Source organism: Mirounga angustirostris, unplaced genomic scaffold, assembly GCF_029215605.1.
Source record: "Mirounga angustirostris isolate CCGP_5_RB_7025 unplaced genomic scaffold, mMirAng1.0.hap1 SCAF_10, whole genome shotgun sequence".
Taxonomy (NCBI): Eukaryota; Metazoa; Chordata; class Mammalia; order Carnivora; family Phocidae; genus Mirounga; species Mirounga angustirostris.
This window is the reverse complement of record NW_026991718.1, coordinates 116587669-116615659: the sequence shown is the minus strand read 5'-3', so window position 1 is coordinate 116615659 and position 27991 is coordinate 116587669. Positions and strand designations below refer to the sequence as shown.

The 27991-nt window shown below is 41.9% G+C and overlaps 1 protein-coding gene and 1 pseudogene across 5 annotated transcripts in view; one reads left to right on the top strand and one right to left on the bottom strand.

The window, feature by feature from the left end:
* The window catches only part of RPN2 (ribophorin II), a 60279-nt gene that overhangs the window by 8712 nt on the left and 23576 nt on the right, over positions 1–27991 (bottom strand). For 4 of the 5 annotated variants that reach the window (XM_064573146.1, XM_064573147.1, XM_064573149.1 and 1 more), the window contains exons 7-13: positions 25488–25664; positions 23702–23820; positions 21944–22049; positions 7706–7797; positions 5965–6079; positions 3474–3668; positions 2166–2252 (exon numbers count right to left, since the gene is read on the bottom strand). In XM_064573146.1, the coding sequence (XP_064429216.1) occupies positions 2166–2252; positions 3474–3668; positions 5965–6079; positions 7706–7797; positions 21944–22049; positions 23702–23820; positions 25488–25664 (891 nt within the window). The remainder of the gene's footprint in view (positions 1–2165; positions 2253–3473; positions 3669–5964; positions 6080–7705; positions 7798–21943; positions 22050–23701; positions 23821–25487; positions 25665–27991) is intronic. The other variant, XM_064573150.1, reaches the window with a different exon arrangement.
* LOC123850688 (heterogeneous nuclear ribonucleoprotein A1-like) lies at positions 7982–8850 on the top strand (annotated as a pseudogene).

The following is a 27991-nucleotide window of genomic DNA, read 5'->3' as shown; positions in this document are numbered from 1 at the left end:
CTCTTTTTCCCTCAAAGACTCATTGCCATTTAGAAGTTAGAAAATACAACCCATCCAATGGCATTTGCCTACTGTCAAAGAGGGTGCCTGCGGGGGAGGTGGGGGGACCTGGGTGGCTCAGTTAAACATTTGACTTTGGCTTAGGTCCTGATCACAGGGTCCTGGGATCTAGCCCTGCATTGGGCTCCTCACTCAGCACATCCCTCTGCCCTTTGCCGCACTCATCATCTCTCTCTCTTTCTCAAATAAATAAATAAAAATCTTAAAACAAAAAGAAGGTGCCCAGGTATATGGATGGTTTAGGTGACAGACATCCAAGGCAGGACTCTGAATTTCATAATGCTTCTGGGTTCCTAGGGTGGTAGTATCATATGCTGCTGCCCGACTTAAGTTAGGTAACTGGGGTAACCTCACTCTCCTTTACAATTTAAAAAAGCCTCACTATGGATGGTTCCAACCATAACTCACCCCTTCTGCATCCAGCCCATGGCTCTAAGGAAGCCCTAAATAAACTTTCTCCCTTCCTTGTTCTGCCCGATTTCTGGAATTGAACCAGAAAGCTGGGCAAGCATTGCTCTGGTATTTCTTTGTTTTATTTGTTTTTTTTTCTGAGAAACTCTACATGAAGATCTTTGGGAAGCTCATCTAGATAGTGTCATCGAGCAAAAGCAGGGATGGACTGGGAGTCCAGAGACTTCTATCTGGGCCCAAGTAAAGGGGCAAGTTGCTTTACCAATCTTTGCCTCAATTTCTAGCTGGAAAGTTGGGGGCGATGACCATCCTATTAGGCCTGTAAGGAGGCTGTAAGACCAAATGTAATAGGGCATCTGACTATGCTTTGTAAGCTCTGACACATGCAAATTTAACTTTTTTACAGACTTTCTTCCAATGCATAAACTTGTAACTGTCGTTCCTTGCCAATGTCCAGCCAACCCAGCTCCATGATGAGGCAGCCCCACCTGGGAGTCCTGTTCCCAAATTTTCGCCTCAGATCGTCTTTGCTGCCGCTGCCATTAAGGGATCTCTAACACTGTCCTGGCAGTTGCTGCCGCCTAGTCCACCCTACAACTCAGGCAGCACCCCTCATCATCACGGTCGTACCTTCTACAATTTCACTGCATTTGACAATCTTAAACAATGCTATATCAACATTAGGAGGATTTCAAAAAGAATCCTATTACAACACCCTTTGGGCCCTTGTCCTTTTTTTTATTAGTGAAAAAGGAGTAAGTAGTCTGCCTGAAACATTTCAACATTAATTCATATGTGGTCTGAATAGTTTCCACGTTACTACAGTATGATTATTTCTCATGACTGCAAAACAGCCCACTGAGTGCGTCCACCTCCATTTCCTTAACCAGTGGCTCAAACTGCTTAACAATTACTAGGTTTATTTCATTTTGTTTATGTTTATTTTGTAAAATGTTTTAGAAACTTTTCAAAGTCTTTCTTTCCTTTTTGGTTACCTACTTTTTTTTCCTTTTTTAAAAGATTTTATTTATTTATTTGACAGAGAGACACAGCGAAGAGAGGGAACACAAGCAGGGGGAGTGGGAGAGGGAGAAGCAGGCTTCCCCACAGGGCAGGGAGCCCAATGCGGGGCTCAATCCCAACCTGAGCCGAAGGCAGACACTTAATGACTGAGCCACCCAGGGGCCCCTGGTTACCTATTTTGATGCTCACCACAGTCTCATGAGCTGAGCTGGGCAGAGACTGCTAACTGTGTGCACAGAAGGTGAATCTTTGCAGAGAGGATTGCCTGGGGGAGGAAAGCCCTGTCCTCCTGCCCAGGTGAGTTTTCCACCTAGAGGTCCCAACAGCCCTGATTTCTTTAGGAGCAGAGAGGAAGAAAGCCAAACCGACCCGTGCTGTAGCTCTCAAGCAGCCAGCTTAAGGCTGAATCTCCTGGATGCTTAGGAAAAACAGCCTCTTATTTTGTGTCTAACTATCTACTTTCAGGAAGCTGGACACTGGGCTCTGAATCTGTTTCTTCAAGCTCTAGGATGGGACTGATATTTGTCCTAATTCACAGGGTGGTGAAGCCCACATTATAAAATACTGTATGAACGGGCTAAAGAAGAAGCCAGAACTGCAGCCCAGGCGTTTACTGCCCGTTTCATGTTTCCCCTCCATGTTTAGTGCAGGAGCCCCTAGGCTTCTGATACCTGAATTTCCTGTTTGGGGGTGAAAAGGTTCTTGGACAGGACAGTCGAGGGAGCATCTTCTTCAGGGAACTTGATGACCACATCAGCCTAAAAAAATAAAGGCAGTTTTTAAAGGCAAGGGCAGAGAAGGGGTTGAAACTCATCAGCAGGGTAGCCTCCTCTAACTCACATCCAGGACCATAACTGAAAATAGCTCCAAGCAGTCCAATCACTTCTGATCCATTAGCTGACAAATTGGGGCAGTAAAAATTTCAAGAACAAAACAAGTATTTGTTGAAAATGCTTTTCAGAGCAAGAGTTCCAATTTTCTACTGGTCTGGTGAGCCCCACAGAGCTGCTTAATACAAAAATCCCAGCTGGTATTCAGGCTGTTACAGTTGCAATCAGAAACTGCTTGGTGTCCCTGGGAAGTGTGATTTAGTCACAGAAAAAAAAAAAAAAAAAGAAAGAAAGAAAAGAAAATGTGCTCTTGTACAGAAAAGAGCCCAAAGTCCAGGAGAAGAAAAAAAGCTTTGCCTACAACGCAAAGAAATACAGCTGCCCCTTCGTCTTGCAGAGGGAGCGGCCACCGTTCGAGGCCTGCGCTTTGGCCTCTGCTAGCTTTCCAACCACCTCCTGCTCTTGACCAGACTCAGGTACTCCAGCAAAATGGACCCATTTAGGTCTCACCGAAAGCACCTTCTGCAGGCTCTTCCCTAACGATCATTCCACGGCCCCCAGATACTACTCTGATAAACCTTGCAATTCTTCAACCCCTAGCTCGAATGTGATCTTTCGAGTTTGTCTCTCATCACACCAATCAAAGGTGAGATATATAGGTGAGAAGCACTATGTAAACTATAACACAGTAGGCAAATGTTGGTTAATAGTTTATGAGCATCTTGCATATTCTACAACTCACTATCCCAAACCATCCTGAATTATCACAACTCAACTCTTACCCTCTCCCACCCCACCCTAAGGCTGTACCGCGTCTCAAAGACCGGGGACTTTATCTCTTACATCTATGGATTCCCTATAGCATTTTGCTCTAAAATGAAAACCTCCTTCAAGTGTAACTTTTCTAGAAACTCGCTAGGAACCACGAGGGCAAATTTAGGCTCCATTCACTCACTCAATTACTACTTATCAAGCACTAGGTGCCGGGCCATGTGCATACCCCTAAGACTTCTAGTGGAAAAGAGCACAGCCCCTCACCTCACCAGGCCTATTTACTGTCCTGCACAGACAAGGCTAGGGGGAAAAAAAGCTGTCTCTGTGGGTGGCACAGCCACTCTTGCCTTGGTCAAGGTGCATCTGGGCACATACCACATTCCAAAGGATTGGGTTCTTCAAAGTGGCATCCCCGATGATCAGATAGAGAGTGTAGGTGCCGGACGCAGAGTCAAATTCGATCTTTCTCTCGGAGGTATCCAGTTCAAACTTGTACACATTCTTGCTGTCCGGCTCAGCAACGAACACCACTTCCTGGCCCGTCTTCTGGTTATGGAGTCGGACAAATGTCTGGATGGAACAGTACTACAGTCTTTAATCTGATCATTTCAAAACTCCCTCTACGCCCAGCACCGAATCAACAAGGCAGCAGACTGTTGGCTCTTTTGTCGCAGTGGGAGCTCTGGGATCCGCCAGACTTGCCCAAGCAAGAGGAAGGGGTGAGCGTCCCACTCTCGGCTCCAGCCCCGAGAGCAGGGCTCACTTTTTGTTAGTATAAGAAATTTAACTTAGGGGTCCAGCTAATTCTCAACTACTTGGAGGCTGAATGCCCAGTTTGGGGATGATTTAAGCTCTTTGCTGCCGCTGCAATTTCTTCTTCCTGCCAGCCTTTTGGCCACTTTGCTGCCCAATTAACTTCTTCACCAGAGGGTGAAAAGAAGGGAAATGAGGTGGAACTGTAAGAGGCCCATTTTCAATTTCCTAGTGCCTCCAGCTAAAGATTTAGTGGAAGAGGCTTGGGGATTGATAGCAAGGCAGAGTTCTAACTGAGCAGAGCAGCCTGGTGTCACAGAGAGAGCCCAGGCTCTGAAGACAGGCAGATTTACATGTTACGTAACCTCCTCGGGCCTTGAGCCCTTCATCTTTACGAGAGAAAGATGGTGGTGCATCTGTGTCAAGATTCACAATGATGAATGCAAAGCATTTAGTGCTGGGCCTGGTATGATGCTAGCCAGTCAACAAACAGTAGCTGAGATTCTCATCAGCGCGATGGTTCAAGCCTAATCACCTTACCCCGGCCAGTGGCACGAGAAACTAAGGCTTCTGCATATTAGAATTGCAGCAAAATTTAACATCCACGCAGAGCTTTTCTCTCAGGTGTTTCAAAATAAAGAATTGAACAAGACAGGTAGATTGGTTCCATTTAACAGATCATAAGGCATGAGGATTAAATGAGTTGCCATGGTCACACAATTCAGCGCTGGATCCATGGGAAAAAATGTAAATCTCATTTGTTACTTTACACCTGGGCAACAAAGAACAACCATCAAAGTATTCAGGGAAAGGGCCCAAAGATGTGAAGCATCCTGACTATGGCAGTCTTGGCCAAGAATGGGATTTAGGAGCCCGGATGCTTCCTCCTGCCATAGCCAAGGGCAGGCGGCAGCCAGGCTCACCTGCAGAATGCAGGCTCTACCTGTGAGGTCTCTATGCCATGGTTCTGAGGTATGATCTTGGGTGAGACAAGTATTCAGTTAAAGTCACACTTCCTCACTAACTCTCCCTGTCCTAGCCCTAATCCCACCAATTTAGTCTCGTGATTTCTTCTCTTCACATTCTTTCCTCCCTTGTGCTGTTTTGTTGGCAAATGTCATTCTGAAAAGGAGCTGGGAAATGCTAACAGGTTGAAGTGCTTTGAGCCAGTGAGCCATGGCTAAATGCCCTGACTGAGCTCTCTGGAGCTCTCTGGAGCTGGGGGTGGAGGGGAGAGGAGCAGAGAAGTGCCAGGGTGGTGGTTCTGGGAGCAGCCACTCTGGGGCCCCGGCACATGTGTAGCAGTTGGAGCTAGAAGAGACAGAAAGCAAAAGGCTTCCAAGTGAATCCACTCACCTCAGTCATCTGCTCTGAACCTATCTCTCGGCACGAACTCGAGTCTGCTATAGCTCTTGCTCAAGTATCCCTACAAAGCACCTAAACCAAGGCCACCAGGTCCCATGCTCTTTCCCGTCTTCCAGCAAAGTATTTACCTAAATTTCCCTTTATAATACTGCCATGGATGGGGAAGGGCTGAGAGCAGTTATTCTCAATCAAGGGGGATGACAGAGGTGGGGTAGAAGGTGTCATAAAAGACAAGGGGCCATATCAGATTCTCTGGGGAAAGGGTATGATTTGAAAATCTTTTAAATAACAATTATCATTATTTTATATATGGAAAACAAAAACGAAAGCTGTTTCTTTCATAATACAAGGCAGACACAAGTTAAAAAGGGCTATTCTTCCGATTCCCACAAACTCTGCTGTGGTCAGAACTAAACGCTTTGGGCCTACTGCCTAGGTTTTCCTTTTTCAAAATTATTTCAATCTGTTTTGTTTTTTTCCTCAGAAAGAAAAAAGCCTCAATTAAGTGCTAATCTGCCTTAAATATATCTTCTCGATACCGGCTGATCTTTTAAAAAGAACGGTGTCTTCCACGTTCAGGGTTACCACCAGTATATGAGGGGACAGTGTCATGTGGGAGAATGTGATGGACCATCAGGGTCCAGAGTGAAGACCCAGAAGCAGGAATTAGGACTGTATACACCACACCAACAACCCTGGCGTGCGTTAATGTTGCAGACGAAGAGAAGCACCTGGGCCTTCTCCTGACCTGGTGAGGGGTGAGTTCAGCACCAGTGTTCACATCTACCAGCTGGAAGAACAAAGCAAAGTTCTGGTGGCTGTCTGCGATGAATGTGCCCTTGGCTTTCGCTGGGTAGGTCACCCTGAAAGAGACATGTATACAGCAAGTCTTCAGAGAGGATCTGCAGATCTCTGAGAACGGAATAAAAAAGACAAACGGCACTTCACTGCCTAATCCTCCCTCTCCCACTGGAACACTTTCCTGCTGTGGACAGACAGGAGGAGAGAAGCTGTCTGTGGCTGGAGGGCAAACTGCACTGAGGGAGCCAGGATGAGAAAAGTACAGAATAAACTCCTCGGGGTCTGGGGAAATGCTACATACAATCGCTCCAGGCTTTCCCTTCAAGGACCTAAGGGTAAGGATGTCAGCTCCACCACGTCAGGCACCAGTGGGGCGCACGCACGCAGGTGGAGTGGAGAGCCGGGCGGGCGAGACCTCCAGGGGAAATCATCATGGCGTTGATGTTGGCAGTTACGTGTGAGCGAGGTTGGGAGATGAGGGGGTAGGAGACGCAAAGCAAAGAAGAGCACTCATCCCTTTTTCTTTTTTTTTATGCTGTATTTTTTTTCCTGGACACAGTTTCAATGTATTTTTCTGCCTGAAATTGGGTTTTAAAAAGTCATTTTCTCAAAAGGCAGACTTGATGAAAAAACTGTTCTTTCCACAGCCATCTCCTGGGATGGAAGGGTAAGATGGCCTGGGGAAAAACCAAGCCAAATGGCTCTAGAGCCCACACCTGGCTATATTTTATACTTGGGCTTTATATTTACTTGTGAGCAATACCAACTCTTCATTTGTATAGAGGATTAAACTTTGCAAAGCATCCTCACAACATTACTTCCGTGGATTCTCGACAGTGCTCTCATCTCCAATGTCACTGAAGGTAACTAAGCCAGAGGCAGAAAGCCCAGCCCTTTCAGAGGACTTAAAAGGAGTGAATGCTTAGCTTCTAGGCTCTGGCTAACATCTTCTGTCTTCATAATGGCCTTGAGGGTTCACCTTCCTTCTCTGGCAGCTAGAGCCACCTAGGTGAGTAAAGCTGGGGTCCGAACTATACCAGGGGTCTAGATGGGCTCCCCAAAAACAAGGATCTGGGAGAGGGCTGACAAATAGACTTCACACAGTGCTCTGGCCCCCCTCTAATCAACTGCCAACGGTTATCTAGAAGTTGGTGTTAAAAAAAGATTCTGAGTACAGCAGGAGCAAATGCTTTGACTGACGAACGTGAGAAAGGAATTCACAGCCCCAGTACTAAGTATCTGCCATCTCAACTCTAAGGGCCTCTGAGGCCTCCAACCAATTTCAGACCCACTGTGGGCCAAAGTGAGTTGTCATGAGGCCACTAAAAGCAGATTCAGGACTATGAAGATAAAGAGATTATACCAAAATATAAACACACTGCTTCCTTCATTGACAAAGTCTTGTCTTTAAAAAAAAAAAGAACAAAGTCATAAGAACTAAATAACGTGCTTGGTAGCATAGCTGATTTGGACTCAGATGTTGCCTATTCCATTGTGGACGGACCACCCATATAGACAAGCCCCAAATCTGCCGGGATGCTACTTGGCGCAGTGCCAGCAAAACTGGAACCTCTTTAATTGTGGGTGCAAGCTGGGTCGCTGCTGACACAAACGGGGCTCAGTGCCTGGGCGTGCTCCTCTCAGAGCAAGCCTGGGCTCCCCCTGCGCCGAGAAGGCACCCCACCTACCGGGTGGTTTTGGGTGCAATGCTCTGATCCTTATCCACAGTGGAGAGATCAACATTCGTGATGCCAACTTCAGTGGAGATCTTGACTCGGAGCTAGAGTGAGACATATGAGAAAATCACCAGGGTCTGCCCGTGGACACTGCCGAGTAATAATCGTTAGTCTCCCCTCCTACCACCGTCATTTCTAAGTCAGAGTCTCCCAAAGAGCCTGAACAGCTGCGGAAGCCCTTCATTGGAGGTTTGAGCTTTGAAACAACCGATGAGTCTGAGGAGCCATTCTGAGCAACGGGGAATGCTTACGGACTGTGTGGTAATGAGAGATCCAAACACCAAGCGCTCCAGAGTCTTTGGATTTGTCATGTATGCCACTGTGGAGGAGGTGGATGCAACCATGAATGCAAGGCCACACAAGATGGGTGGAAGAGTTGTGGAACCAAAGAGGGCTATCTCAAGAGAAGATTCTCAAAGACCTGGTGCCCACTTAACCGTGAAAAGGATTTTTACACTGCAGAACATCATCTAAGAGATTATTTTGAACAGTATGGGAAAACTGAAGTGATCAAGATCATGACTGACGGAGGCAGTGGCAAAAAGAGAGGTTTTGCTTTTGTAACATTTGATGACCATGACTCTGTAGACAAGACTGCCATTCAAGAATACCATACTGTGAATGGCCACAACTGTGAAGTAAGGAAAGCCCTATCTAAGCAAGAGATGGCTAGTGCTTCATCCAGCCAAAGAGGTCGAGGTGGTTCTGGAGACTTTGGTGGTGGTCGTGGGGGTAGTTTTGGTGGAAATGACAACTTTGGTCGTGGAGGGAACTTCAGTGGTCGAGGTGGCTTTGGTGGCAGTTGAGGTGGTGGTGGATATGGTGGCAGTGGGGATGGCTATAACGGATTTGGTAATGATGGAAGCAACTTTGGAGGTGGCGGAAGCTATAATGATTTTGACAATTACAACAACCAATCCTCCAATTTTGGACCCATGAAAGGAGGAAATTTTGGAGGCAGAAGCTCTGGCCCCTATGGTGGTGGAGGCCAATACTTTGCCAAACCACGAAACCAAGGTGGCTATGGTGGTTCCAGCAGCAGCAGTAGCTATGGCAGCGGCAAAAGGTTTTCATTACTTCCAGGAAACAAAGCTTAGCAGGAGAGGAGAGCCCGAAAAGTGACAGGGAAGCTACAGGTTACAACAGATTTGTAAACTCAGCCAAGCACAGTGGTGGCAGGGCCGAGCTGCTACAAAGAAGACATGTTTTAGACAATACTCATGTGTATGGGCAAAAAACTCAAGGACTGTATTTGTGACTAATTGTGTAACAGGTTATTTTAGTTTCTGTTCTGTGGAAAGTGTAAAGCACTCCAACAAAGGGTTTTAATGTAGATTTTTTTTTTTCACCCATGCTGTTGATTGCTAAACGTAATAGTCTGACCATGACGCTGAATCAATGTGTCTTTAAAAAAAAAAAGAAAGAAAATCACCAGGAATTAATAGGCATATCCAAATTTTCCTCACAAAGATGATCCTAGGATGGGAGTCTTCAATGATTTTAGTAAAACCGACTCAGCCAGGTAGGATGTCCACCTCTCCTATCAACAAGGCTTAAAAGCAACTCCTTGACTCTTATCCCTTCTTTGGCTTTGGTTGGATGGTATGTACTAAAAGGGGAAAACAAAATAGATTTTGTTTGTCCACCTCTCCTATCAACAAGGCTTAAAAGCAACTCCTTGACTCTTATCCCTTCTTTGGCTTTGGTTGGATGGTATGTACTAAAAGGGGAAAACAAAATAGATTTTGTTTGTCCACCTCTCCTATCAACAAGGCTTAAAAGCAACTCCTTGACTCTTATCCCTTCTTTGGCTTTGGTTGGATGGTATGTACTAAAAGGGGGAAAACCTGTGAGCAGTAACCTTCAAATAACTCAAATTAACAAGCACTCAATTCTAAGGACGGCTATTGTTTGCACGTTAAAGACTTTACACAACGAACTTTATAACAACGATTTCATTTAATCCTCACAACTCTCTAAACGAATGCTATTTCAGGTGAGGAAAATTAAAGATTAAAAAGATAAAGCCGCTCGCTCAGGTTTAACTGGCTAGTAAGCGACAGTGCCAGCATTCAAGTCCAGGCACTCTGACTCAGTGTCCATGCCCTCAGGCACCTTGCTATCCAGCTTCCCAGCAACACTTAACTCTAGGCCAGGCAGTACTGTAGGTCTGCCCACGAAGACATAAGACGCCACGGCTATATCATTTGCACCATTCACCAGGTACTTCTGGTTTTCCCTCTGAGCACCGTCTAGTTGTACTTCCCTGACCCCTGGAGTCAGGTGTGGCCACGTGACTTGCTTTGGCCAATGAAATGTGAGCCCCCTCAATGGAAGCTTTAAGAGTCAGTGTGTGATTCTCCCCTTTCCTCTGACATGGACATAGACAATGTGCAGAGAGAGGTCTGCTCCTTCAGCCAGGGTCCTGGAGTAAGGACAGCATGAAGCTGAGCCTCCAGCTGACACACTAAGATACCTAGCATGGGTAAAAAAGAAACTTCTGCTGTTCTAAGCTACTGAGACTTGGGGTTTGATAGAAGCACAGACCAGTCCATCCTGACTCTTAGTGTTTGAATTCTATGCGTGCCTTATAAATATTTTCACAAAGAGGAGCTAGCCAACACAATAAACAAGAACTTTTTAAAAATTAGATTAAAATAAGTATAAAATTCCAAGAGGCAGAAAACATTCTAAAAGTCTATTCATGGGACATTTTAAATCTAGAATCTAAGTTTTAATGTGCAAATTATTAAAACCCAAGGCACTTCTTATGTGCAAACATATCCATAAGACTTCCAAATATTTGATAAGCTTGAATGTAATGCTTAAGGAAATCCTTGCCAAATCCACTGGTTTATAGTCTAAATCAGGATCCAGGAATAGAGGGAGAGGGCTGGGCAAATAATTGAAGGACGGCTTTGGCATTTTGCTAAAATGCACTATCAAGGTGTGACAGCCTCAAACCAAGGGCAAAGAAGAAAAATTAAAAAGGGATAAAGACAGCTATCAAGTAATTTCTTTTAACAGCCTTCTCTCCCACCTCCATAATTAACTATTTTGTGATAACGGCCTCAATTATCATATTGAATGGGGTATTCTGTTTTACCTAAAAAAACAACAACAACAAAAACCTAAAATGTAAAAGATTTATTACCAGAGGCTGTAAGGATATAATTACCCCCTACTTTTGAATATACAGCCACCTATTGGCAGAATTATATTCAGCAGCACTGCCTGTCACAGAGTCTAGGCAACCGGGTGAATCATGGTGGTAGGGAAGGGAAATAGATGGTCTTCAAGTTGAATAAAGTCCCAAGGAAAGAGCTTGGGGGGGGGGGGGCGGGCTCTCCTTCGGCTCTTTGGGCTCTGTGCTGAGCAAACAGCTTCACAACTCATAGAGGGCTGAGAACCAGAGCAAACTCTGCTATATAAAACCCAGTGTGGAGAGGCACTGACACCCTTTGAAGAAAAACTAGAGTGGAAGGCTCAAGCAAAGAAGCAGTTGTGATTAGGCTACTGATGTTTAGCAAGACACCCCACTAAGATCACTTTCTCTATATCCCCCTTGAGCATCTGGAACACCCAGGTGCAGGGGATATACAGAGATGGTAACATGCACTTCTCGTCCTACAGGTGCAAAGCTAAATTTTAACAAACCAGGCTGCTGCTTTAATGGAGGGATGTTCCAAGCGCTACAGAAGCACAGGAGAAGGAACTGTGACCTAAGTCGGCCTGGGGATAGCCCTTGGTCAGGGAATGAGAAATTTGTAGCAGGAAGGTTCAGCAGTCCTTCAGTTTGGGGAGAGGTAGGAGTTTAGCAATATTCCATGCTATCGAAACAATCTGTCTTCACAGTTAACTACTCTGCAATCTTCACCAACATTAACCAGATAATTCCTTCTTCACTTCTTTGACTCATTCTCTTAATGGCTCACTCATTTAATTTGTAAATGTGATCTTAAAATCACTGTCCCACCTAAATGTCCATAAACAGGACACTAGTTACATGAATACACTATGAATTACCATGGAATAATTTAAAAAGACAAGGTAGATGTCTATGGACAGATACAGAGATATTATCACCTACTTTTGAATACACAGCCATCCATGGACAGAATTATATTTAACAGCACTGTCTGTCACGGAGTCTAGGCAACTGGGTGAATTATGGCAGGCGAGTGGCAGAGGGTTGTGGGGGGGAGGCCATCAAGTTGAAAAGACCCCAGAGGGGAAAGCTGGGAGCCTCTACTTTGTGACAAGAGCAAAGAATACAGCTGTTTATAGAATAATCCCTTTTGTGTAAACAAGAAAGGATATGCATACATTCATTAATATACACATCCTTCTTTTTCTTAAAATGAACACAGTTAACTGTCAGATTCTTCTGAGGAGAGGAGCTGGATTGAAGGGATGAGAGAAGGTTCTTACATTTTATTACATACCCTTTTGCACTTTGAATTTTTTTAAACTACATGCATATTTTACTCCTTTTTTGAAAAAAATAGGGATTATCTGAGCAATGAGACTGTGTGCCATATACTTTCTTCTTTATAAACATTTTGTATTAAAAAGCACCACTCAATAAATATGATTTGAAAAATAATACTCTTCCTTTCTGCAGATGGGTATATACAGACAGATGTTTAAAGATTTGTGTAAGGCTCCGCAATGTATCCTCATTATAATGACAGAAAAGCCATCAACTTTCTGGGTTTTTACTTAGAATCCTGAGTATAAACTTTCAACAATAACATGGTCACGAAGGTCTGCTAATCAAGATTCAACTGTGTGTTTGTTCTAAAGACATCATAAGCATTCCCAGACAATACACACATGGATGACAAAAGGGCAAATTGCAGTGAACTCAAGTCATTCTGGGCTTGCTCTCAGCACTAATTCTAAAAGGCTCCCTAAGTTAAAGGTTTCTTTGCTGCGAGAAACACTGTAGGGCTGTTCTTGAACAGCAAACAGTTTAAAAACAAGTCTTTCTGCTCCTAAAATCTTACTACAAATGAGTCTCTAGAAACACTGAAAAGAAAAGCATTTTTTTTAAAAGATTTTATTTATTTATTTATTTATTTGAGAGAGAGAGAATGAGAGCAAGCACATGAGAGGAGGGAGGGTCAGAGGGAGAAGCAGACTCCCTGCTGAGCAGGGAGCCCAATGTGGGACTCGATCCAGGGACTTAAGGATCATGACCTGAGCCGAAGGCAGTCGCTTAACCAACTGAGCCACCCAGGTGCCCAAGAAAAGCATTTTTATGCTACTCTTTTAAAGCAAATTGAGAAATAAAAATTATTGTAACTTTTTTCAAAGCTGCATTGTGAAGAATTCAGAGTAGGATCCCTGTGGGTTAGCTGCTTCTTCCTTCATACTAACACTTCAGGATTAATTTTTATAATAGGAAAGGGACCTATTTAGCCACTTTAAATGCAGCTAAGCCTGCTTTACACTGAATCATACTAGTCCTTTCCTTGCCTGTGCTGCGTACCACATATACCTCAAAAAATGTTTTAACACCAGGAAATGCAGTCTTTCTGCTGAGAGTAATAACCTCCCTGTTTAGCTCATTACTGTCAAAAATAATGGTGCATTAGGGGCAATTAATGCTAATGACAGCTTTGAAAACCCATGTTTCCCCTGACAGCAAGTTCAATGTCAATGAGTGCTATTACAGGCCTTCCACACCAAACCACCGTTAATGCACTCTGACCAATGTCAAGCATCTCTCAGGAGAGTAAACAGGACCTGCTGACCCGGGGTCGCTCTGAGGCTCTGAGTGTGACTATCACTGAAATTACAAAGTAAAGCTGCGTATGTGACAGAGGTCAGAACACACACGCGCACGCGCACACACACACACACACACGCATAAAGCTATAACATAATGAAGGAGAGATTTTGTAATGCTCACTTCATCACTGGGAAGGAGAAGGACAGCAATGGCCTCAGTTGGGGCTTATTATCATTGCATGAATAATAGTTATTAGCCATTTCTGCTATTTTGCACTTAGATAATTTTTCCAACAATCACAGAAACACTTGGACAAACACCAGACTTGAAGTTATAAAAAGCCAAGATGTTACAGTAACCAAGACAGCATAGCATTGGTATAAGGAAAAACCACAGACTAATGGAATACAACTGCAAGCCTAGAAATTAACCCTTGCCTTTATGGTCAACTGATTTTTGATGCCAAGACAATTCAATAGGGAAAGAATGGTCTTCAACAAAAGGTGCTGGGATTTCCACATGCAACAACTGGATTTCCACATGCATAAGAAGGAAGTTGGACCCCTCCCTCACACCACATATAAAAACTAACTCAAAATGAATCAGAAACCTTAATGTTAGAGCTAAAGCTATAAGAGGAGTAAATCTTCATAACCTTGGATTAGGCAACGGTTTCTTAGACACGGCACTTAAAGCAGAAGCAATGAAAGAAAAAAAAAGAAACTGAACCTCATCAAAATGAAACCCTTTATGCTTCAAAAACCAACATCAACAAAGGGAAAAGACAATCTACAGACTGTGAAAAAATATATGCAAATCATGTATCTGATAAGAGACTTGTATCCAGAATATATTAAGAAAGTGTAAAACTCAATAACATAAAAAGACAAATAGCATAACAAAAAAAGGAAAGGAGATAGATTGGAAAGGAAGAAATAAAAAGAAAAAAATTTTAATGGGCAAAGGATCATCTGTATAGACATTTCTCCAAAGATAAACAAATAAGCACATGAAAAGATACTCAGTATCATTAGCCATCAGGGAAATGCAAATCAAAATCTCAGTGAAAGACCACTTCACACCCATTTAGGATGGCCAGAATGAAAAGACAGATAACAAGAGTTGGTTAGGATGTAGAGAAATTGGGCCCTTACATATCACTAGTAGAAATGTAAAATGGTGCAACTTCTTTGCAAAACAGTTTGTCAGTTCCTCAAAAAGTTAAATATAGAGTTTATCATATAACCCAGCATTCCATTCCTAGGCATACACCTCATATAACCGAAAACAGATGTTCAAACAAAAATGTATACATGAATGTTCACAGCAGCATTATGTGTAATACCCAAAAAAAGTGGAAAAACTCCAAAAGTTCATCAACTGATGAACTGATAAACAAATGTGGTATGTCCACACAATAGAATATTACTCAGCCCTAAAAGGAATAAAGTACTCATACATGCTACAACATGAATTAACCTGAAAAATATGCTAATTAGAAAGGCCAGACACAAAATGCTACATATTATATGATCCCACTTTTACGAAATATTCCAAGTAGGCAAACCATAAAGACAAAAAGTAGATTAGTAATTGTCAATACTGGAAAGAGGATATATTCCTATAGAATAAGGGATGTTTACTATAGACACAGGATTGTTTTCTGGGGTGATAGAAGTGTTCTGGAATTCGACAGTGGTGATGGTTGCAAAACTCTGTAAATATACTAAAAAAACACTGGGGCCCTGGTGGCTCAGTCAGTTAAGTGGCCGACTCTTGGTTTCAGCTCAGGTCATGATCTCAGGGTGGTGGGATCAAGCTGTGCTTCGGGCTTGGCATTCAGCCCGGAGTCTGCTTGAGATTCTCTCTCCCATAACCTCTGCCCCTTATCTCGTGTGCATGCATGTACTCCTCTCCCTCTCTCTAAAATAAATAAATAGGGGCGCCTGGGTGGCTCAGTTGGTTGGGCGACTGCCTTCGGCTCAGGTCATGATCCTGGAGTCCCGGGATCGAGTCCCACATCGGGCTCCCTGCTCGGCAGGGAGTCTGCTTCTCCCTCTGACCCTCCTCCCTCTCATGCTCTCTGTCTCTCATTCTCTCTCTCTCAAATAAATAAATAAAATCTTTAAAAAAAAAAATTTAATTAATTAATTAATTAATTAATTAAACTTTAAAATATATATATACTAAAAACACTGAATTATATATACTTTAATGGGTTTGTGAATTATATCCTCAATAAAGTTGTTATTAAAAAAAAAAAAAGCCAAGATACTTTGTGTAGGATAAAAAGCTCACCCTTCAAAGATGAGTTACCATAGTTCTAACAGCCCAGGAATGTAGGGAAACATCTTTATACATTCCATCCTTTTCTTCTAAAATGGTTTGAGATGGAGACTAAGCACTGAAAAAATAAGGCTTGGTCTCTACTCACAGGGAGTTCCCATTCCCAGTCAAAAGAAAAAGCAACACATATAAGCAAACAATGGTAATACAATACAATAAGAAAAATTATCAACAGGATATAAAATACTATAGCAACAAAAGTAAACTTTAAGTATATTGAAGCCCTAAACATAAATATAGGGGGAAAAAACCTTAAAAACCGTTAGAAGAAAATACTGGAGATTATCTTTATCACCCTGGAGTAGTATAGGACTTTTTAAAAACACAAAAAGCACAATCTAGGCAAAGACACTTTTTTTGTGTGTGTAAAGATTTTATTTATTTATTTAACAGAGAGAGACAGGGACAGAGTGAACACAAGCAGGAGGAGTGGGAGAGGGAGAAGCAGGCTTCCTGAGCAGGAAGCCTGATGTGGGGCTCGATCCCAGGACCCTGGGATCATTACCTGAGCCGAAGGCAGATGCTTAACGACTGAGCCACCCAGACACCCCAAGGCAAAGACACTTTTAAATTAGGCTTCACTGAAAATAACTTTTGTGCATCAAAAGATGCCATAAAGCGGGGCGCCTGGGTGGCTCAGTTGGTTAAACGACTGCCTTCGGCTCAGGTCACGATCCTGGAGTCCCGGGATCGAGTCCCGCATCGGGCTCTCTGCTCAGCAAAGGGTCTGCTTCTCCCTCTGACCCTCTTCCCTCTCGTGCTCTCTCTCTCATTCTCTCTCTCTCAAATAAATAAATAAAATCTTAAAAAAAAAAAAAAAGATGCCATAAAGCAACACTGGGGGAAGATATCTGATGCTTATAACTAAGGGTTAGTTTCCAGAACATAAACAGCTCCTAAAATTCAATAATAAAAAGACTAACAGACAAAAGAGACAACAATTCACAGAAAAGGAAAACTAAAAGGCCAATAAACAAGAAAAAATGCTCACTCTCACTAGGAAAAACAGTAAAACAAGACATCATTTTGGAGTGCCCCGCTGGCTCAGTTTGTGGAATGTTGGACTCTTGATCGCAGGGTCATGAGTTCAAGCCCCACATTGGGGGCAGACATTACTAAAAAAATAAAACTTTAAAAGAAAAAATAGACACCACTTCATATCCATCAAATTATCAAAAATTCTTAATACCACATACTGGTAAGAATACGAAGAGAAGAGCAATTTGGCAATACCTAATAAACCTGGAAGCTAAGTGCAACCTATGATCTCACAACTTCACTCTAGATAAACAAACAAAATGTACACAAGGAAACATGTGCTAAGATGTTCACAGCTGCATTGTTTGTAATAGTGGAAATCTAAATGTCCACCAACAGGAAAATAAATTAATAAAAATCTGATTCATTCATAAAAGGAAGACAATTTCATGACAATTACCCGTAGAATGCATATAGTTCTAGTTCTACAGACATAAACGGGACTGTCATAAAATTAACATTGAATGAGATCAAGCAAACTGCAAAAGGATGCATACAATATACAAATTTTAAGAAGATGCAAATCAATGCACTATATTGTTTAAAAATACGTATATGTGTAACAGAAATACAGAAATATCTTACCAAAAAAGGTGGGGTGGGGGTAGGACAAATACATCAAAATATTAGGGTATGAAGGAGTTGAATGGCTGGTGGGTACATGAGGATTCATTAAATTACTTTCTGTTCTTTTCTGTATATTTGAAATAGTCCAGACTAAAAAAAAAAAATAAAAATAAAGTTCTGTGGGAGCACAGATGAAGGAGAAACATTTGAACTAGACCTTCCAGCATGAGTAGTTGAGTGTATGAGCAAAGTAGGGGAAGAGCCTTTCTTATGGAGGGAAGCAAGAGCTGAGATCCAAAGACATGTGCACATCAAGCATATCTGAGAACCAGTATGCAGTCAAGAGCAGCTAGCACTGAGGGGATGGGGACGGACCCACACTGAAGCATGTGCACATGCCTTGTGGAGGACCTTCTAAACCATTCTAAGGTGTGTAGACCTCAGTTACAGGCAATAGGAAATCAAGGAAATGTTTAACCCGGGGAACAATGTGATTTTATCATTCTAGCAGCACTTAGGGAAAATTAAATGGAAGGGGCAGAAATTGAAGACAATAGAGGGTGGGGAGCACCGACTCCCACCCAGTGCAGCTGAAAATCCATGTATAACTTTTGACTCCCCCAAACCTTAACTACTAATAGCTTACTGTTGACCAGAAGCCTTACTGATAACATAGTCGATAAACACTTATTTTGTACATTATATATATCGTCTACTATATTCTTACAATAAAGCTAGAGATAAGAAAATGTCATTAAGAAAACCATTAAGAGGGGCGTCTGGGGGCGCCTGGATGGCTCAGTTGGTTAAGCGACTACCTTCGGCTCAGGTCATGATCCTAGAGTCCCTGGATCGAGTCCCGCATTGGGCTCCCTGCTCGGCAGGGAGTCTGCTTCTCCCTCTGACCCTAACCCCTCTCATGTGCTCTCTCTCATTCTCTCTCTCTCAAATAAATAAATAAAATCTTCAAAAAAAAAAAGAGGGGTGTCTGGGTGGCTTAGCTGGTTAAGCATCTGCTTTTGGCTCAGGTCATGATTCCAGGGTCCTGTGATGGAGCCCTGCATTGGGTTCCCTGCTCAGCAGGGAGCCTGCTTCTCCCTCTCCTTCTGCTTGCGTGTGCTCTCTGTCAAATAAATAAATAAAATCTTAAAAAAAAAAAAAGAAAACCATAAGAAAGAGAAAATACATTTACACTACTGTACTGTATTTGTCAAAAAATCCACATGTAAGTGGACCTATGCAACCCTTGTTGTTCAAGGGCCAGCTGTAGTTAGAAACTCCCTTACCCATCTTGATAGAGAATATAGGGTTCTACCCAACTGGGAACACAGGGACTGAAGAACAAAGGGCTCATGCAAAAGCCATTCAAACATGGAATCAACAGGACTTGGTGACTGACTGGAAGTCAGAAATGGAAAGAAAGAAGAGGTTAAGAACAACTGTGTCCTGGGATGTCTGAGTGGCTCACTTGGTTAAGCGTCTGCCTTCAGCTCAGGTCATGATCCTAGGGTCCTAGGATTGAGCCCCGCATCAGGCACCCTGCTCACTGGGGAGCCTGCCTTTCTGTCTCCCTCTGCCCCAATCCCCCCACCCCCTGCTCATGCTCTAATAAATAAATAAAACCTTAAAAAAAAAAAAAAAAAAAGAACAACTGTGTCCTATGGGTATGGCACTTAAACTGGATATGTTGTTATTCAGACTGTGAAGATAGAAGGAAGAAAAGGTTTCAGGCAAAAAAAAAATTTTTTTTTTTAAGGAGAAAGAATGAAAGAAAGAAAAGTCTGCCTTTTAACGTGTTCGGCTGCAAATAAGGACCCTTAATGAGACAAGCTAAAATTCAAAGGATCTAGATTTTAAAGGTTCAAGGTGCACACTACAATAGTTTCTACCCAAATTTTGTGTTAGTGAATGGACTAGGATCAGATGTCTCATGCCCAAAAAGGTCAGACATGAGGTAGAGAAAAGGCAGAGATGAGAGTTCCAGAAAATATCTTCCTTTCTGACAAACTTTAAATATAAGTGTTTAATCTACCTACGTTAAATAATGCCCCACTTTTGAAAAGGTCAAACTTTCCAGCTGCCTTGTCCTTTCATTAAAAAAAAGTGAGTGTCATAGGAGCCAACTTGAGGAGCTTCCTAAAGGTCAAACCTGGGATAATGTGAGCAACAATATAAATGATGATAGGAAAGGATCATAACCTACAGAGTAAAATAAATTTCCATGAGCCCAAAGTGTTATAAATTGAGTAAATAAATAAATGAAGACAGGGTCGGGAGAGGGATAGCTTTTTCTTAGAGTAGAATTCTATTATTCTAGTAGAATTCTAGTATCGCAAACAGTGTAAACTTCCTGGGTCTGATAATTATATAACAGTTACAAGACATTAACATTTGGGGAAGCTGGGTAAGGAGCATTCTTTATACTACTATACTTGGTTAAGTCCATTCCCACAAAGCATCAGATAAATGAGGTATAGTTTTCCATCCTTAAAACCTGAAAACTTGGGGCGCCTTGTGGCTCAGTTGGTTAAGCCTCTGCCTTCGGCTCAGGTCATGGTCTCAGGGTCCTGGGATTGAGCCCCGTGTCGGGCTCTCTGCTCAGTGGGGAGTCTGCTTCTCCCTCTCCCTCTGTATGCTTGCTCTCTCTCTCAAAAATAAATAAATGAAAAATCTTTTTTAAAAAAGTTTAAAAACATAAAAAAAAACCTAAAAATTTCATTACTTTACATGGAAATTCTTCATACCATTTTTGCAACTTAAGATCAAAATTATTTCTAAATGAAAAAAATGAAACATTTTATTAAAAAAAGAAAAACGAGGGTGCCTGGGTGGCTCAGTTGGTTAAGCATCTGCCTTTGGCTCAGGTCATGATCCCAGGATCCTGGGCTCCCTGCTCAGCGGGAAGCCTGCTTCTCTCTCTCCCTCTCCTCCTGCTTGTGTTCCCTCTCTCGCTGTGTCTCCCTCTGTCAAATAAATAAAATCTTAAAAAAAAAAAAAGAAAAACGATGGGCACCTGGCTGACTCAGTCAGTGGAGCATGTGACTCGATCTCGGGGTCATGAGTTTGAGCCCCATGTTGGGCATAGGATTTACTTAAAAAAATAAAGATTAAAATAAATTTTTAAAAAAGGAAAAAAGTGAGTGGAAAATGACACCTGAAAAGTGAAGAAAAGAGTTCCAGAAAATATCTTCCCTTCTGGCGAACTGTAAATATTAGTGTTTAACCTACCTGTGTTAAGTAACACCCCACTTTTGAAACAGGATATCTTATCTATTCAGGAAAGGCGCAGGACCACTCCAAGTCCCCCTCATCCGACAGAAGGCACAACAATTAACCAAGCAGATGCAGCGAAGACACGGTGGCAAAAGCACTGAGAAATGACAGCTGAAGGGAAGGCCGGCTGGTGGGGCTGCACACAGCCCCGCAGCCACTATGCAGGCTGAAGGCTCTGCAGGGCACGCTGACTAAACTGATCCTGGGCAGGGAATCCACCCAAGCACAGGCTGCATGACCTGAACAAGTTACTCGACCCGTCTGAGCCTCTTCTGTGCAACGATCTGTGCGTGTCTTAGGGTTGTTGTAAGACAAAAATAACGTAAGCAAAAGCACACACAACTAGGCTTCTTATGTCATAGGCCTTCAATAAAGGGTGCATACTGATGATCCTAATTCAGAATAAGAAGTGGTTAAACCATATCCATATCTTTCAACCAAACCATAAGTTTAAGAAAGTAGGAAAACATGTAGTTCATCTTCAATAAACTTCTATGAAAAAGGTTAAAATGAAAGCCACGGTGACTGAAGGGGTATACTCCAATTAGCTGGGAAAACCACTAATGTGTAATACCTCACTCCTCAAGCATCAGATAAATGAGGCATAGTTTGCCATCCTTAAAACCACTTTGGATCTTCAACACAACTAGAGTTAGCTAAACATGAAACATGAAACACAATTCATTATGAAACTTACTGATTTTCGGGTAACCCTCTTTAGGTCCCCTCCCTCCTTGGGAGCTTTGTACTAGAACTTTGCTATCTCTCAATAAACTTTGCTTTGCTGCCCCCCACCCCTAACACACAAAAAAAGAAAAGAAACTTACTGATTTTCTTTTGTACTTTACCCAGAGAGCCTCACTACAGTATGTCACTGGATGCTTTTCGTCACCTACTTAGTATCAGGCACTTTTCTAAATCTATCAAGACCTACCACACAAAACATCATAATAAGAATACTTATGTCTCAGTGAAATTATAGGTGATTTTTATTTTTTCTACTTCCTAAATTTTATGAGATACTAATACTAAATCATAATAGAAAATGAATAATTTATAAATAAAACTATGATCAAGTTCTTGGAAAAGCGTAGTTTAAACCTATGCTTCTCTTAACATATTCACATTAACTTGGTTGTAAAATGAAGGCAATATACCATACGATTAATGCTGTGTGCCTACTTGGTCATTTCTGTGGATTTAATGGGGATGACAAGAAAAGCACTTACCTCGACACTATTTGCAATATAACGGTTGTCACCTTCAACTTTGACAGAGAAGTCATAATAACCACTGGAAAATTTGACATTCATGAAGTTTAGTTCAAAAACATCCCTGTTAAGAATGACAGCAGGGTTAGCAAGAATTTACATAGCAAAGTCATGAATGTAACAAATGGGCTGCGCGTGACCCTCCTTGAGACAAGCCAGGGCTACACCACATCTTCACCTTTCAACTTCCCACCCAGCTGGGCAACCTCCTGCTTAATCACAGATTATGGTGTGGGCAAAACTTCAGAGAGATCTAAAATGACCTCCTCTTCAAGTCTCTAAAGTCTTCTTTCCTTTGTTTTCTCCTCTCAGCTCCTAAAATCCTAAAATCCCACCCCCCTCGGGTAGACTTCTACAATTAAATGCAAAACAGTCTACAGTATGATCCCTATTATGTTTTAAAAAAAAGAGAGTAGAAATGTTCAAAAAGGTTGGTGTAGAGCAGCATAATTGCAGGCAATTTTTTGTATTATTTCTATTTTCCTGTGTTTTGTGAATTTCTTAAAAATGACATACCTTACTTCTATGAAAATATCAGTAACTTATTTTAAAGGGGGGAAAGGGTAGAAAATTAACTCTAACTACACAGCAAAATCCCAAATGTCTTTTACCATTCCACTCAGCATTCCTAAAAATGATTTTGCTTTTTAATTTGACATATTGCCTGTGTATCTTTATCGTTGTCTAAGAAATGCATATTCTTGGTGCACCTGGCTGGCTCAGCCAGTAGAACAGGCAACACTTTTTTTTTTTTTAGCATGCGACTCTTGATCTCATGGTCTAGAGTTCCAGCCCCATGTTGCACCTAGAGCTTACTTAAAAAAAAAAACAAAAAACACATATTCTCTCTAAAATTCAGAGTTCCCAGTCTCATTAGCTTACCAATTTAACACTTACCAAAGTCTCATATAAAAATTCATCCTTAATTCTTTTAAAATGTCCGTAACAATATATAACCATTAAAAATAAGACTGAAGGGGCATCTGGGTGGCTCAGTCGGTTAAGTGTCTGCCTTTTTCTCAGGTCATGATCCTGGGATCCTGGGATCAAACCCCACGTTGGGCTCCCTCTTTGCCACCAGCCACCCACCACCCCGCCCCATCCCTGCCCGTTCTGTTCTCTCTCAAATAAATAAATAAAAATCTTAAAAAAAAAAAAAAAAGACTGAAGAAGATTTAATCCTATGGGGGAGATAGAATCCTATCTATCTCCAGGTGGTAGAATTATGGGTGATCTGTATTTTTTGTGTTTTTCTGTATTTCTTCTACAATAAACTTGTATTACTCATACATCAGAAAAAAACAGTATTAAATTTAAAACTGGCTACTTACATCACAATGACAGAGACAACTAGAAATAGATAGGGAAGGAAAGAGTAAAACTAAAACAAAATTCTTCTAGCTTAATTTTTTTTTAAGTTTATTTATTTATTTTTCTTAGTAATCTCTACACCCAACATGGGCTTGAACTCACAACCCCGAAATTAAGATTCCCATGCTCTACCAACTAAGTCAGCCGGATGCCCCTCTTTTAGCTTTAAAAATCCTTTTCTTATATAACTATAGAATTTTGATATTAGTAAGTCAAATTTACCTAACCAAAGTTTAGGTAAATTTGGTTTGGGGGTATTTCATAATATCCATATTAATTCGGGTTATACTGGCTACAGGCAAAACAAGTCTATTGATACCCTTCAAAAATAAGCTCAAGACTTACCCTACAGGGGTAAAAGATGTCTTCTGGAGGACAATGGCTCTGGAAGCAACAGATTTAGCATGTTCTAGTTTAACAGTGGCCTGAGTCAGAGGCTGAGACAGAACATTGGTGACCTGCAACTAGAAATAAATTTTAAAATAATCTGTAGCAACAAAGGCCAAAGAAGTATAAAATTTTGTTTCTGGGGTGCTTTATCCACAGGGAGCCAGCTCTTCCGGGGTTAGAACCTTATTTCAAGACACCTTCACTGACTTTGGTCTACGTTCTATCAGAAATCAGACACAGAATACAAGGAATTGGGTAATGGGATAGATTATAGAATGTTAGAGGTAGGGAGGATCTTAAAGATGATCTTGTCCAACACTCTCATTCTTCAGTCAAGGATAGGCATTTTACACACATGCTCCTTTATCAATCATCTGAGATAGATGAAGAAACTGAGGCTACGTGGCCAGTTCAGTTGGTCTAGGACTCAAACCCCAGCCTGTCTAGCTACAAAGCCAATACTTCTAGTTTGCTCTCTTAGCTGCCCCCTCCTGACTCATGGTGAACTATGTTAATCAGGTGATTTCTCACCCCAGCCTTTGCTGAGGGGGTGTGAGTGTAATCAGGGAGAGGAGAGGCAATTTTGAAAGACAGGGCATACTTCTTCAAGAGAATATGTGAAAAGGCCACTAAAGTAGAACCGATGGAACTCTCCTGTGTGGAACCCCAATGTTTAGACATAAATAAAATGCTAATTGGGCACCTGGGTGGCTCAGATGGTTAAGCATCTGCCTTCGGCTCAGGTCATGATCCCGGGGTCCTGGGATCGAGTCCTGCATCGGGCTCTCTGCTCCTTGGGAGCCTGCTTCTCCCTCTGCCTCTCTCTCTCTCTCTCTCATGAATAAATAAATAAAATCTTTAAAATAAAATAAAATGCTAATTTCTTATGAAGATGTTGGCTTATCACTGATTTCCAAACAACAGCAACAAATGCCTCATTTGAGATGAAAACTCCAAGCGTATTCAAGATCTGTGCATTTTCTCTGTTCAGAGAGTCGCCATAAAAAAGCAGTGTCTGCGGGGTGCCTGGGTGGCTCAGTCGTTAAATGGCTGCCTTCGGCTCAGGTCATGATCCCAGGGTCCTGGGATTGAGCCCCCGCATCGGGTTCTCTGCTCCGTGGGAAGCCTGCTTCTCCCTCTCCCACTCCCCCTGCTTGTGTTCCCTCTCTCGCTGTGTCTCTGTCAAATAAATAAATAAAATCTTTAAAAAAAAAAAAAAAATTAAAAAAAAAAAAAAGCAGTCTCTGCTTCCTGCTGAGCGAGAGGGAGGGACAAGCTATGAAGAGGTAGAAAGACAAACCGCCAACAGCAGGAGAAAGAGACCTGGTGTTAAAAACTGTAAGCACCAGAATTACTGGGGAATTTAAAAAGCGGTCTTTAAATACCGTATTTAGAAAGTTCTGGTACTGGAAAATGCCTTTTAGAAGCAAGACTTCTCTATACATTTAGTGTTACGACTCCGGAAATACAATTCTCTTGCATTTAATTTCTCGAAAGACTGACGATAAAAAATCTTCCAGAAAAAAAAAACCTTTTCTGGATTGATCTGAAGGGTTCTGTGACTAGTTCACCCAGGGGCCATATCCCCAATTCCAAGCTAAGGGAAATGAGCCTTGCTCTACATTTAATGGGTATGTCCTCGGGGGGGTTACAATCAGGTTTCCACCAGTCCTTAGATTTCTGAGAGCCTTCCACTGGAAACAGCGATCAGGGCCGCACAGCGTGGACACGGAAGTCATACCCGAAGGCTAGCCTGTTCGTGAGTGTCGGAAGGAGAGCCCTCGGGCACAACCACAACTGGCACGTGATAGCGATTCTGAGAGAGCGCAGCGGCCGCAGACGCCACGCTGAAGGCTTCTGAGAGTGACTCAAAGTTCTTCTTGCTGAAGATGGCATTCATGAGTTGGATGACCTGATCCTGAAAGAAAAGGGAAATGCAGCTTGAGATCCTCCTCTGGCAGGAAGGCGGGAGAGCCACCCCTCGCTCCCCACTGGCTCAAGTCATTCCTTACCTGTTTCTAGGTGTTTGCATGGAGGATCTTTCCGCCATTAATCAAAATTGGTAAGAGGGGGGTGGAAAGCAAATATTCTGCATTTAAGATTAAAACCTGGATTTGGTGTTTTCTCTATCCTCTGGTTCAAACTGAAATTCACGCATTTATCTGTCAACTGTTTACTGAATGCTTCCTGTACAAATACAAGGTACCTTTGGAGAACTACAGAGATATGAAAGAATATTCCAAAAAATATATAACAGTCAATTATGTTCCAGATTACTATATGTGTCACATACCATGACAGGTGCTTTACATGCATGAACTCAAATCCTGACAAAAACCCTGAAAAGATTGATATTACCAATGTTTTCCAAAGGAGAAAACTGAGGTTAAAAGGTTAACTCCTACAAGTTATAACAGGAAAAGAAAAAAAAAAAAAGCAAGATCAAAATTCACATGTAAATCTATTTGTCTCCTTCCAGAATAAAATATATTCTTTCTTAATTCCTCTCACCCTCCCACCTAAGCTAACTTCCCTCCCAACCCCCCTCTGAGCAGTACACTGGAGTTAAGTTTGAATTCACAAGATGAAACCTTATAGCCAAAATGTACGTTAGAAAGAAACTAAAATAACTTTCCATTAAGAACTAATGGACTGTTTAGAGAAGAAAACTAAAAGCAGTTTTTTTTTTTTTTAAATGGAACCTAAAAGGCATTATTAAAATTCTGGAGGTTTTTTGCTTAAGAGGAAACATTTTCCACTTCAATCAGTTTTGTTTTTTAAAACCTCCAATCTAACAAAAGAGCTCCCTTGTTCCCGACAGTGTTATTCACAGTCGACATGAAATAATTTTCTTTAATTGTACCAATTACATTTTTCCATCACTAGGCTGTTGACATGTTAAAATGGGTGACTGTTCACCAGAATGGTTATGTCAAAAGCAGTGACAGCAAAATTACTCCAGCCAAATACCTGGTTAGTAGAAGCTTGGGAATAAAGCAAGAAAAAGTTTAAGTTGTGTATGTAGAATATCACCAATTCATCTACTGTGCCGTGTATAGGAGAGTTCCTAAATGATTCGTACTGTAAGACCCACATTCCTGCACTTCACCCATCATAGAAATTAAGAGAATATGGTATCTCCAGATCTTCTACACTTAGGATGAACCAAAGACAACAGAAGAATGCTAATACATGAATAAATTATTAGGTCATATCCTCCAGAGAAAATATAAAATCAATTCAAATTACCCAAGACAGATCATTAATTACTATTTACTTGAAGAAACTCAGCACAGAACTCAAAATGCATAAAAGAAATCAAAGTTCTAACTTGGAACCCAAATCTCTCCTCCTAAAATTAAAACAACAGCAGCTTGTATTTTAAATCCTTTAGCTCAAGGGTTGGTAACCTTCTCACGCACAAGGGGTACAAAGAGGGTCCAACTCAAAGAGACTTCCCACACACATTTCAACCAAAGGTTCTTTCAGGTTAACAAGCTCCTCTTGAGGGCGAAAAAAAAAACACAAAGAGAAAAGAAAAAAAGAATTAACTCTTGATAGATGTCTGGTAGATACACACGCCTCTCAGAGAACTATGTCAGTCAGCAAAGATTCATTCAGATTTAGCCATTGCCAAGGATGAGGTGGAAGGGAGGAGAACAGCGTACTTCTCAAGAGGAGGAGGGTTTGCCTGAGCCACCGACATGGAAATCACTCAAGAGACAAGCAGTAAGGAGTACCAGGAAGAAAAGAGAGGTGACACTAGTGTAATACATGTGCCCTTCTTGTCACCACGTCATGACGTACCCTCCCCCATTTAAAGCAAATGTAACAAGGCTGGAGGTCTACTACACAACACGCAGGAAGGAGAGAGAGAGCCTGCAGCATGGGAGACCTGGTTTAGGGACATCGCTACCACCTATTATCTGTGTGTCCCCCCACACATGTCACGCTGCCACTCTACAGAGGGACCAAGTCTGACTGGGCATATTACTCAGATTTCCTATGGCGATCAAATGAGCCACACAAAAGAATGCTTTTAAACTGTAAAGTGTTCTAAGACAAAAATGATAAAACACTAAAATAATGCAAATGTGACACTTTGCTTACCTGTCCATTCCACAGACAACCAGTTTCTTGAGGATAGGCATTACATCTGTTTCTCGTTTTCAATGCCTAACCCAAGACACTACGTGACTACACCCCAAGCCTAACTCAATACCCCCTTTGAAGAAAGCTGTTCTT